Genomic DNA, 13,230 nt, shown 5'->3' on the forward strand with positions numbered 1-13,230 from the left:
TTTTAACATGGTCACCGCCTGTTCAACATGGTCACCACCTGTTTTAACATGGTCACCACCTGTTTTAACATGGTCACCACCTGTTATAACATGGTCACCACCTGTTGTACATGGTCACCACCTGTTTTACATGGTCACCGCCTGTTTTAACATGGTCACCACCTGTTTTAACATGGACCTGTTTTAGCATGGTCAGCTCCTGTTTTAACATGGACCTGTTTTAACATGGTCACCACCTGTTTTAACATGGACCTGTTTTAACATGGTCACCACCTGTTTTAACATGGTCACCACCTGTTATAACATGGTCACCACCTGTTTTACATGGTCACCACCTGTTTTAACATGGACCTGTTTTAACATGGACCTGTTTTAACATGGACCTGTTTTAACATGTTCACCACCTGTTTTAACATGGACCTGTTTTAACATGGTCACCACCTGTTTTAACATGGTCACCACCTGTTTTAACACGGTCACCGCCTGTTTTAACATGGTCACCGCCTGTTTTAACCTGGTCACCACCTCTTTTAGCATGGTCAGCTCCTGTTTTAACATGGACCTGTTTTAACATGGTCACCACCTGTTTTAACATGGACCTGTTTTAACATGGTCACCACCTGTTTCAACATGGTCAGCTCCTGTTTTAACATGGTCACCGCCTGTTTTAACATGGTCAGCTCCTGTTTTAATATGGACCTGTTTTAACATGGTCACCACCTGTTTTAACATGGTCACCACCTGTTTAAACATGGTCAGAACCTGTTTGAACATGGTCAGTTCTTGTTTAACATGGTTACCACCTGTTTTAACATGGTCACCACCTGTTTTAACATGGTCAGAAAGTGTTTGAACATGGTCAGAACCTTTTTTAACATGGTCAGTTCTTGTTTAACATGGTCAGAGCCTGTTTAACATGGTCACCTCCTGTTTTAACATGGTCACCACCTGTTTTAACATGGTCACTACCTGTTTTAACATGGACCTGTTTTAAAATGGTCACCATCTGTTTTAACATGGTCACCACCTGTTTTAACATGGTCACCACCTGTTTTAACATGGTCAGCTCCTGTTTTAACATGGTCACCACCTGTTTAAACATGGTCAGAACCTGTTTGAACATGGTCAGTTCTTGTTTAACATTGTTACCACCTGTTTTAAAATGGTCACCATCTGTTTTAACATGGTCACCACCTGTTTTAACATGGTCACCACATGTTTTAACATGGTCAGCTCCTGTTTTAACATGGTCACCGCCTGTTTTAACATGGTCAGCACCTGTTTTAACATGGACCTGTTTTAACATGGTCACCACCTGTTTTAACATGGTCACTACCTGTTTTAAAATGGTCACCACCTGTTTTAACATGGTCAGCTCCTGTTTTAACATGGACCTGTTTTAACATGGTCACCACCTGTTTTAACATGGACCTGTTTTAACATGGTCACCGCCTGTTTTAACATGGTCACCACCTGTTTTAACATGGTCACCTCCTGTATTAACATGGTCACCACCTGTTTTAACATGGTCACCACCTTTTTTAACATGGTCAGCTCCTGTTTTAACATGGGCCTGTTTTAACATGGTCACCACCTGTTTTAACATGGACCTGTTTTAACATGGTCACCGCCTGTTTTAACATGGTCACCACCTGTTTTAACATGGTCACCTCCTGTATTAACATGGTCACCACCTGTTTTAACATGGTCACCACCTTTTTTAACATGGTCAGCTCCTGTTTTAACATGGGCCTGTTTTAACATGGTCACCGCCTGTTTTAACATGGTCACCGCCTGTTTTAACCTGGTCACCACCTGTTTTAGCATGGTCAGCTCCTGTTTTAACATGGACCTGTTTTAACATGGTCACCACCTGTTTTAACATGGACCTGTTTTAACATGGTCACCACCTGTTTTAACATGGTCACCACCTGTTATAACATGGTCACCACCTGTTTTACATGGTCACCACCTGTTTTAACATGGACCTGTTTTAACATGGACCTGTTTTAACATGGACCTGTTTTAACATGTTCACCACCTGTTTTAACATGGACCTGTTTTAACATGGTCACCACCTGTTTTAACATGGTCACCACCTGTTTTAACACGGTCACCGCCTGTTTTAACATGGTCACCGCCTGTTTTAACCTGGTCACCACCTCTTTTAGCATGGTCAGCTCCTGTTTTAACACGGACCTGTTTTAACATGGTCACCACCTGTTTTAACATGGACCTGTTTTAACATGGTCACCACCTGTTTCAACATGGTCAGCTCCTGTTTTAACATGGTCACCGCCTGTTTTAACATGGTCAGCTCCTGTTTTAACATGGTCACCGCCTGTTTTAACATTGTCACCACCTGTTTTAACATGGTCAGACCCTGTTTTACATGGTCACCACCTGTTTTAACATGGTCACCACTGTTTTAACATGGTCACCACTTGTTTTAGCATGGACCTGTTTTAACATGGTCACACTGTTTTTACATGGTCACCACCTGTTTTAACATGGTCACACTGTTTTAACATGGTCACTACCTGTTTTTAACGTGGTCACCACCTGTTTTAACATGGGCACCACCTGTTTTAACATGGGCACCACCTGTTTTTAACATGGTCACCACTTGTTTTAGCATGGACCTGTTTTAACATGGTCACACTGTTTTTACATGGTCACCACCTGTTTTAACATGGTCACCACCTGTTTTAACACAGTCACCACCTGTTTTTAACATGGTCACCACCTGTTTTAACATGGGCACCACCTGTTTTAACATGGTCTGCACCTGTTTAACAAGGTCACCACCTGTTTTAACATGGTCACCACCTGTTTTAAAATTGACCTGTTTTAACATGGTCTCCACCTGTTTTAACATGGTCACCACCTGTTTTAACATGGTCACCACCTGTTTTAAGATGGTCACCACCTGTTTTAACATGGTCAACTCCTGTTTTAACATGGTCACCGCCTGTTTTAACATGGTCACCGCCTGTTTTAACATGGTCAGAACCTGTTTTAACACAGTCACTACCTGTTTTAACATGGTCACCACCTGTTTTAACATGGTCACCACCTGTTTTAACATGGTCAGAACCTGTTTGAACATGGTCAGTTCTTGTTTAACATGGTCACCACCTGTTTTAACATGGTCACCACCTGTTTTAACACAGTCACCACCTGTTTTAACACAGTCACCACCTATTTTAACATGGTCACCACCTGTTTTAACATGGTCACCACCTGTTTTAACACGGTCACCACCTGTTTTAACATGGTCACCACTGTTTTAACACAGTCACCACCTGTTTTAACATGCACCTGTTTTAACGTGGACCTGTTTTAACATGCACCTGTTTTAACATGGTCACCGCCTGTTTTAACATGGTCACCACCTGTTTTAACATGGTCACCACCTGTTTTAACATGGTCAGAACCTGTTTGAACATGGTCAGTTCTTGTTTAACATGGTCACCACCTGTTTTAACATGGTCAACACCTGTTTTAACACAGTCACCACCTGTTTTAACACAGTCACCACCTATTTTAACATGGTCACCACCTGTTTTAACACGGTCACCACCTGTTTTAACATGGTCACCACCTGTTTTAACATGGTCACCACTGTTTTAACATGGTCACCACCTGTTTTAACACGGTCACCACCTGTTTTAACCTGGTCACCACCTGTTTTAACATGGTCACCACCTGTTTTAACATGGTCACCACTGTTTTAACATGGTCACCACCTGTTTTAACATGGTCACCACCTGTTTTAACACGGTCACCACCTGTTTTAACATGGTCACCACTGTTTTAACACAGTCACCACCTGTTTTAACATGCACCTGTTTTAACGTGGACCTGTTTTAACATGCACCTGTTTTAACATGGTCACCGCCTGTTTTAACATGGTCACCACCTGTTTTAACATGGTCACCACCTGTTATAACATGGTCACCACCTGTTTAACATGGTCACCACCTGTTTTAACATGGACCTGTTTTATCATGGTCACCACCTGTTTTAACATGGTCACCACCTGTTTTAACATGGTCACCACCTGTTTTACATGGTCACCACCTGTTTTACATGGTCACCGCCTGTTTTAACATGGTCACCACCTGTTTTAACATGGTCACCACCTGTTTTAACATGGACCTGTTTTAACATGGACCTGTTTTAACACGGACCTGTTTTATCATGGTCACCACCTGTTTTAATATGGTCACCACCTGTTTTAACATGGTCACCAACTGTTATAACATGGTCACCACCTGTTTAACATGGTCACTACCTGTTTAAACATGGTCACCACCTGTTATAACATGGTCACCACCTGTTTTAACATGGTCACCACCTGTTATAACATGGTCACCACCTGTTTTAACATGGACCTGTTTTATCATGGTCACCACTTGTTTTAACATGGGCACCACCTATTTTAACATGGACCTGTTTTATCATGGTCACCACCTGTTTTAACATGGTCACCAACTGTTATAACATGGTCACCACCTGTTTAACATGGTCACTACCTGTTTAAACATGGTCACCACCTGTTATAACATGGTCACCACCTGTTTTAACATGGTCACCACCTGTTATAACATGGTCACCACCTGTTTTAACATGGACCTGTTTTATCATTGTCACCACCTGTTTTAACATGGTCACCACCTGTTTTAACATGGTCACCACCTGTTTAACATGGTCACCACCTGTTTTAACATGGTCACCACCTGTTTTAACATGGTCACCGCCTGTTTAACATGGTCACCACCTGTTTTAACATGGTCAACACCTGTTTTAACATGGTCACCACCTGTTTTAACATGGTCACCGCCTGTTCAACATGGTCACCACCTGTTTTAACATGGTCACCACCTGTTTTAACATGGTCACCACCTGTTATAACATGGTCACCACCTGTTGTACATGGTCACCACCTGTTTTACATGGTCACCGCCTGTTTTAACATGGTCACCACCTGTTTTAACATGGACCTGTTTTAGCATGGTCAGCTCCTGTTTTAACATGGACCTGTTTTAACATGGTCACCACCTGTTTTAACATGGACCTGTTTTAACATGGTCACCACCTGTTTTAACATGGTCACCACCTGTTATAACATGGTCACCACCTGTTTTACATGGTCACCACCTGTTTTAACATGGACCTGTTTTAACATGGACCTGTTTTAACATGGACCTGTTTTAACATGTTCACCACCTGTTTTAACATGGACCTGTTTTAACATGGTCACCACCTGTTTTAACATGGTCACCACCTGTTTTAACACGGTCACCGCCTGTTTTAACATGGTCACCGCCTGTTTTAACCTGGTCACCACCTCTTTTAGCATGGTCAGCTCCTGTTTTAACATGGACCTGTTTTAACATGGTCACCACCTGTTTTAACATGGACCTGTTTTAACATGGTCACCACCTGTTTCAACATGGTCAGCTCCTGTTTTAACATGGTCACCGCCTGTTTTAACATGGTCAGCTCCTGTTTTAATATGGACCTGTTTTAACATGGTCACCACCTGTTTTAACATGGTCACCACCTGTTTAAACATGGTCAGAACCTGTTTGAACATGGTCAGTTCTTGTTTAACATGGTTACCACCTGTTTTAACATGGTCACCACCTGTTTTAACATGGTCAGAAAGTGTTTGAACATGGTCAGAACCTTTTTTAACATGGTCAGTTCTTGTTTAACATGGTCAGAGCCTGTTTAACATGGTCACCTCCTGTTTTAACATGGTCACCACCTGTTTTAACATGGTCACTACCTGTTTTAACATGGACCTGTTTTAAAATGGTCACCATCTGTTTTAACATGGTCACCACCTGTTTTAACATGGTCACCACCTGTTTTAACATGGTCAGCTCCTGTTTTAACATGGTCACCACCTGTTTAAACATGGTCAGAACCTGTTTGAACATGGTCAGTTCTTGTTTAACATTGTTACCACCTGTTTTAAAATGGTCACCATCTGTTTTAACATGGTCACCACCTGTTTTAACATGGTCACCACATGTTTTAACATGGTCAGCTCCTGTTTTAACATGGTCACCGCCTGTTTTAACATGGTCAGCACCTGTTTTAACATGGACCTGTTTTAACATGGTCACCACCTGTTTTAACATGGTCACTACCTGTTTTAAAATGGTCACCACCTGTTTTAACATGGTCAGCTCCTGTTTTAACATGGACCTGTTTTAACATGGTCACCACCTGTTTTAACATGGACCTGTTTTAACATGGTCACCGCCTGTTTTAACATGGTCACCACCTGTTTTAACATGGTCACCTCCTGTATTAACATGGTCACCACCTGTTTTAACATGGTCACCACCTTTTTTAACATGGTCAGCTCCTGTTTTAACATGGGCCTGTTTTAACATGGTCACCACCTGTTTTAACATGGACCTGTTTTAACATGGTCACCGCCTGTTTTAACATGGTCACCACCTGTTTTAACATGGTCACCTCCTGTATTAACATGGTCACCACCTGTTTTAACATGGTCACCACCTTTTTTAACATGGTCAGCTCCTGTTTTAACATGGGCCTGTTTTAACATGGTCACCGCCTGTTTTAACATGGTCACCGCCTGTTTTAACCTGGTCACCACCTGTTTTAGCATGGTCAGCTCCTGTTTTAACATGGACCTGTTTTAACATGGTCACCACCTGTTTTAACATGGACCTGTTTTAACATGGTCACCACCTGTTTTAACATGGTCACCACCTGTTATAACATGGTCACCACCTGTTTTACATGGTCACCACCTGTTTTAACATGGACCTGTTTTAACATGGACCTGTTTTAACATGGACCTGTTTTAACATGTTCACCACCTGTTTTAACATGGACCTGTTTTAACATGGTCACCACCTGTTTTAACATGGTCACCACCTGTTTTAACACGGTCACCGCCTGTTTTAACATGGTCACCGCCTGTTTTAACCTGGTCACCACCTCTTTTAGCATGGTCAGCTCCTGTTTTAACACGGACCTGTTTTAACATGGTCACCACCTGTTTTAACATGGACCTGTTTTAACATGGTCACCACCTGTTTCAACATGGTCAGCTCCTGTTTTAACATGGTCACCGCCTGTTTTAACATGGTCAGCTCCTGTTTTAATATGGACCTGTTTTAACATGGTCACCACCTGTTTTAACATGGTCACCACCTGTTTAAACATGGTCAGAACCTGTTTGAACATGGTCAGTTCTTGTTTAACATGGTTACCACCTGTTTTAACATGGTCACCACCTGTTTTAACATGGTCAGAAAGTGTTTGAACATGGTCAGAACCTTTTTTAACATGGTCAGTTCTTGTTTAACATGGTCAGAGCCTGTTTAACATGGTCACCTCCTGTTTTAACATGGTCACCACCTGTTTTAACATGGTCACTACCTGTTTTAACATGGACCTGTTTTAAAATGGTCACCATCTGTTTTAACATGGTCACCACCTGTTTTAACATGGTCACCACCTGTTTTAACATGGTCAGCTCCTGTTTTAACATGGTCACCACCTGTTTAAACATGGTCAGAACCTGTTTGAACATGGTCAGTTCTTGTTTAACATTGTTACCACCTGTTTTAAAATGGTCACCATCTGTTTTAACATGGTCACCACCTGTTTTAACATGGTCACCACATGTTTTAACATGGTCAGCTCCTGTTTTAACATGGTCACCGCCTGTTTTAACATGGTCAGCACCTGTTTTAACATGGACCTGTTTTAATATGGTCACCACCTGTTTTAACATGGTCACTACCTGTTTTAAAATGGTCACCACCTGTTTTAACATGGTCAGCTCCTGTTTTAACATGGACCTGTTTTAACATGGTCACCACCTGTTTTAACATGGACCTGTTTTAACATGGTCACCGCCTGTTTTAACATGGTCACCACCTGTTTTAACATGGTCACCTCCTGTATTAACATGGTCACCACCTGTTTTAACATGGTCACCACCTTTTTTAACATGGTCAGCTCCTGTTTTAACATGGGCCTGTTTTAACATGGTCACCACCTGTTTTAACATGGACCTGTTTTAACATGGTCACCACCTGTTTTAACATGGACCTGTTTTAACATGGTCACCACCTGTTTTAACATGGTCAGCTCCTGTTTTAACATGGACCTGTTTTAACATGGTCACCACCTGTTTTAGCATGGTCACCACCTGTTTAAACATGGTCAGAACCTTTTTTAACATGGTCAGTTCTTGTTTAACATGGTCAGAGCCTGTTTTAACATGTTCACCACCTGTTTTAACATGGTCACCACCTGTTTTAACATGGCCACTACCTGTTTTAACATGGACCTGTTTTAACATGGTCACCACCTGTTTTAACATGGTCACCACCTTTTTTAACATGGTCAGCTCCTGTTTTAACATGGGCCTGTTTTAACATGGTCACCACCTGTTTTAACATGGACCTGTTTTAACATGGTCACCACCTGTTTTAACATGGACCTGTTTTAACATGGTCACCACCTGTTTTAACATGGTCAGCTCCTGTTTTAACATGGACCTGTTTTAACATGGTCACCACCTGTTTTAGCATGGTCACCACCTGTTTAAACATGGTCAGAACCTTTTTTAACATGGTCAGTTCTTGTTTAACATGGTCAGAGCCTGTTTTAACATGTTCACCACCTGTTTTAACATGGTCACCACCTGTTTTAACATGGCCACTACCTGTTTTAACATGGACCTGTTTTAACATGGTCACCACCTGTTTTAACATGGTCACCACCTGTTTTAACATGGTCACCACCTGTTTTAACATGGTCACTACCTGTTTTAACATGGACCTGTTTTAAAATGGTCACCATCTGTTTTAACATGGTCACCACCTGTTTTAACATGGTCACCACCTGTTTTAACATGGTCACCACCTGTTTTAACATGGTGAACTCCTTTTTTAACATGGACCTGTTTTAACATGGTCACCACCTGTTTTAACATGGTCACCACCTGTTTAAACATGGTCAGCTCCTGTTTTAACATGGTCACCACCTGTTTTAACATGGTGATCTCCTGTTTTAACATGGACCTGTTTTAACATGGTCACCACCTGTTTTACATGGTCACCACCTGTTTTAACATGGTCACTACCTATTTAACATGGTCAGCACCTGTTTAACATGGTCAGCACCTGGTTCTACATGGTCTCTTATTCTCTATAGGTCCTGTTGGAGATGTACAACCAGGGTTATGTTCTGTTCTGTTTTTCCCTATAGATCCCATTGGAGATGGACAAGCAGGGTTTGCTGATGCCCAAACGACCAATCAAACTGAGGCTGGAGTCCCGTATCAACAACCTTAGCAATACCACCGCCACCTGACAAGTCCAACAACATGACCGAATGCAGTACCCCCCTCTCTCTCTCTCTCTCCCCACACACAAAAGGGCTTTACTACAGACAGAAATTCTTCTCTGCACGCCCCCTCACCCCGCTAATGATCCTGAGCTGGTGTGGTTACATGTGGTCTGCCGTTGTGAGGCCGGTTGGACGTGCTGCCAAATTTTCAATCTATCTATCTATCTATCTATCTATCTATCTATCTATCTACCTATCTATCTATCTATCTATCTATCTATCTATCTATCTATCTATCTATCGGCTACTGAATATTCGGTCCTTATCCTGACCCTGCTATAGGCTACTGAATATTCAGTCCTTATCCTGACCCTGCTATAGGCTACTGAATATTCAGGCTGGGATTCAATAGGCTACTTAATATAATATGATAATAAGAACTGCATTCACAATAAATGTTGCATATGTCAGTTCAATCAGAAATTACCTTTAAAATGGCGCATAGCTTACAAAGCGCTGGGATTGAATGCTGGTCTCAGTCTCATGCTTGGTTTGATTAGGACTCAGAAACCCATTTCCACCAGATAAAAGAGAGATAGTAATACTATGGATGCATTAGAGGTACATGTCTTGTTATAGTTAGACACCAGGGGGTATTAAATCCATGGCATGATGTCATGTCTGGATCCTGCACACTACTGGCTGGTGGCTGGAATTCTCCTAGAATGTAGAACTCTAGCTGGTGTTCTCTAGAACTGTACTCTCATTCTGTTCCTCTGGGTGTTCTGCTGTCCAGTCATTCCAAAATATAATCTTTACTGTCTGTTGAGATGATCCCTGCAGCTGCTTGGTTTTAACTTTAATCATCACAAACCAATAAAATCATCACACTAATGAACAAGGTCGTCTGTGTATTTATTCATAAGACAAAACTTAAGACACAAACGCACACAAATATACATGAGAACAATCAATATAGATTGATTTGTGTTAGTTATCAAGACATACTGTATTTATAATTTCATTCAGCTAGGCCTAATTGTAGTGTTATGACTTGGTCATCCACACACGTTTCTTTTCAGATCCCAATACCGCCCCTGTGTAGCCGTTGGATGTAAATACACCACCCAGGTCCCATTACAAACTATTAATCCACTGTCCACATTTTACAGCTCTTGTACTTTCTGCATTCATAAACACAGTGTAGAGAATAGAGCAAAGTTCACATAGAGCTACTATCTACCATTATTGCATAGTGAGGTGATTTCCTCCCAGTTCAGCCTATAGTGCCTATTGACCATTCATATTTTAATGTACATTCTTACCTATGTACTTGTGAGGTGATTTCCCACAGTTAAAGTCCTGCAATATGAGCTATGACACAATTATTTGTGTAAACTCTTCACATTTCATGGACCCAAGATACAGAGGTAATGCTGTAAAGTGCAGTAGAAGTCTGCCTCAATGCAATTCTAATACAGCCACAGTGGGACTTCAACAATTTTTTTGTGTGTCAAATGAACTACTTATTATCTTTGTTTTAATTCATATAACAACATTCCAACCTTGTTTAGCATTATCTCATCCAAATATGGCATTATTACATGATTTGTATCTGTTTGCATCCGTTTCAATATTGGACTCTTATTTTGAAGGCAAAACGCAAATTCCATTGTTGCTCAACCTTATTCTAGCTAGCATCACACAGGTGCTTTTCCGACAGGATATAATAATCACTTGCAACCTGCACGGTCTCAAACAGAGCACGGAGAAGAGCAGCGGTCGGTAGTCGACATCGGAGAAGTGAACGAACCTGAGAGAAAACGGAGCCTTTGTTTTCAGAACCAGCAGGAATCCGAAACGGGGGAAAAGATGATGAGTTTTCTGCCATACTTCTCCGCTGAGACCTGGACCCTCCTGGCCCTCCTCATCACCCTCATTTTAGTGTAAGGACTTACATCAAATCAAATGTTATTTGTCACATGCATCGTAGTTTATGTCGTGGAAATAATCAGTCAATAATATTTCACAAATTCCGGAGCCTGTGAGTTCAAATAGACTTGTATTAAGACATGATAAAAGCCGAGCGAGCTGGTTCATTGAAAACAACAACTTTTCCAGTCTTGGCAAACACTTCTTATACAGCTGTCCTCCATCTGGCATTTAACCACCGTTATCTTATTGCCTTGCACTAAGTTTAGTTTGGTTTCACTTTAGGGCTTGGAAACTTTAGAGCCACAGCAATAGTTCAACAATACAGACATGTTCTCGACTAGGACAGGTGAATGTAGGAACATAGCAACAGTCCATAGAAATAACCAGTACATGTCATCCTGCTAACTCCTCTGAAAGGAACACTCATGTTCTGATAAAATCCCAAGTTGTGTAACAATAGCAACAGTCCATAGAAATAACCAGTACATGTCATCCTGCTAACTCCTCTGAAAGGAACACTCATGTTCTGGTAAAATCCCAAGAGGTGTAACCATAGCAACAGTATATATTAGACCATACCACTGCTACCAAAATAAACAGCCATGTCCACTCCCCCAGACAGGTGCATGTCTAATGGTGTCTGATGACCCAAACCCACATAAAGAGTGCACTCATCTTGCAGACCTTCCTGAAATGTATCATGGCCACACATGTTCTGGAAAAGGCTCAATAGACAGGTGAAACAGATCAGGCTGTGTCACAATAGTAACATGTTAATATACAGAATAACATGGCTATATAAAGATTAACATGGCTATATACAGAATAACATGGCTATATACAGAAAAACATGGTTATATACAGAGTAACATGGCTATATACAGATAAACATGGTTATATAAAGAGTAACATGGCTATATACATAATAACATGGTTATGTACTAAATAACATGGTTATACACAGAATAGGATGGTTATTTAGAGATTAACATGGTTATATACAGAATAACATGGTTATATACAGAATAACATGGTTATGTACTAAATAACATGGTTATACACAGAATAGGATGGTTATTTAGAGATTAACATGGTTATATACAGAATAACATGGTTATATACAGAATAACATGGTTATGTACTAAATAACATGGTTATACACAGAAAAGCATGGTTATTTAGAGATTAACATGGTTATGATGACTCCTTGCTGTCCCCAGTCCACCTGACTGTGCTGCTGCTCCAGTTTCAACTGTTCTGCCTTACTATTATTCGACCATGCTGGTCATTTATGAACATTTGAACATCTTGGCCATGTTCTGTTATAATCTCCACCCGGCACAGCCAGAAGAGGACTGGCCACCCCACATAGCCTGGTTCCTCTCTAGGTTTCTTCCTAGGTTTTGGCCTTTCTAGGGAGTTTTTCCTAGCCACCGTGCTTCTACACCTGCATTGCTTGCTGTTTGGGGTTTTAGGCTGGGTTTCTGTACAGCACTTTGAGATATCAGCTGATGTACGAAGGGCTATATAAATACATTTGATTTGATTTGATATACAGAATAACATGGTTAAAAACAGAATAACATGGCTATATACATAATAACATGGCTATATACAGAGTAACATGGCTATATACATAATAACATATACATATTAACATGGTTATATACAGAGTAACATGGCTATATACAGAATAACATGGTTATATGCAGAATAACATGGTTATGTACTAAATAACATGGTTATACACAGAATAGCATGGTAATTTAGAGATTAACATGGTTATATACAGAATAACATGCCTAAAAACAGAATAACATGGTTGTATACAGAATAACATGTTTATATAGAGAGTAACATGGCTATATACAGAATAACATGGTTATGTACAGATTAACATGGTTATATACGCAATAACATGGTTTTATACAGAATAAC

General features: G+C 40.8%; 2 protein-coding genes across 4 annotated transcripts in view; both read left to right on the plus strand.

Moving 5' to 3' along the window:
* Positions 1 to 9,543, plus strand: part of LOC139424253 (cytochrome P450 3A27-like) — a 70,542-nt gene extending 60,999 nt beyond the window's left edge. The window contains exon 14 of the mRNA XM_071175937.1: positions 9,422 to 9,543. The gene's annotated coding sequence lies outside the window, so the exon portion shown is untranslated. The remainder of the gene's footprint in view (positions 1 to 9,421) is intronic.
* Positions 1 to 13,230, plus strand: part of LOC139424254 (cytochrome P450 3A27-like) — a 59,535-nt gene that overhangs the window by 29,979 nt on the left and 16,326 nt on the right. The window contains exon 13 of one of the 3 annotated variants that reach the window (XM_071175940.1): positions 9,277 to 10,255. The exons of 1 other annotated variant lie outside the window; for it this stretch is intronic. In XM_071175940.1, the coding sequence (XP_071032041.1) occupies positions 9,277 to 9,381 (105 nt within the window). In that variant the 3' untranslated portion in view covers positions 9,382 to 10,255. Of the gene's footprint in view, positions 1 to 9,276; positions 10,256 to 11,065; positions 11,304 to 13,230 lie in introns of those variants that run through there. One more of the 3 variants, XM_071175938.1, reaches the window with a different exon arrangement.

This window comes from Oncorhynchus clarkii, chromosome 13, assembly GCF_045791955.1.
Source record: "Oncorhynchus clarkii lewisi isolate Uvic-CL-2024 chromosome 13, UVic_Ocla_1.0, whole genome shotgun sequence".
NCBI lineage: Eukaryota > Metazoa > Chordata > Actinopteri > Salmoniformes > Salmonidae > Oncorhynchus > Oncorhynchus clarkii.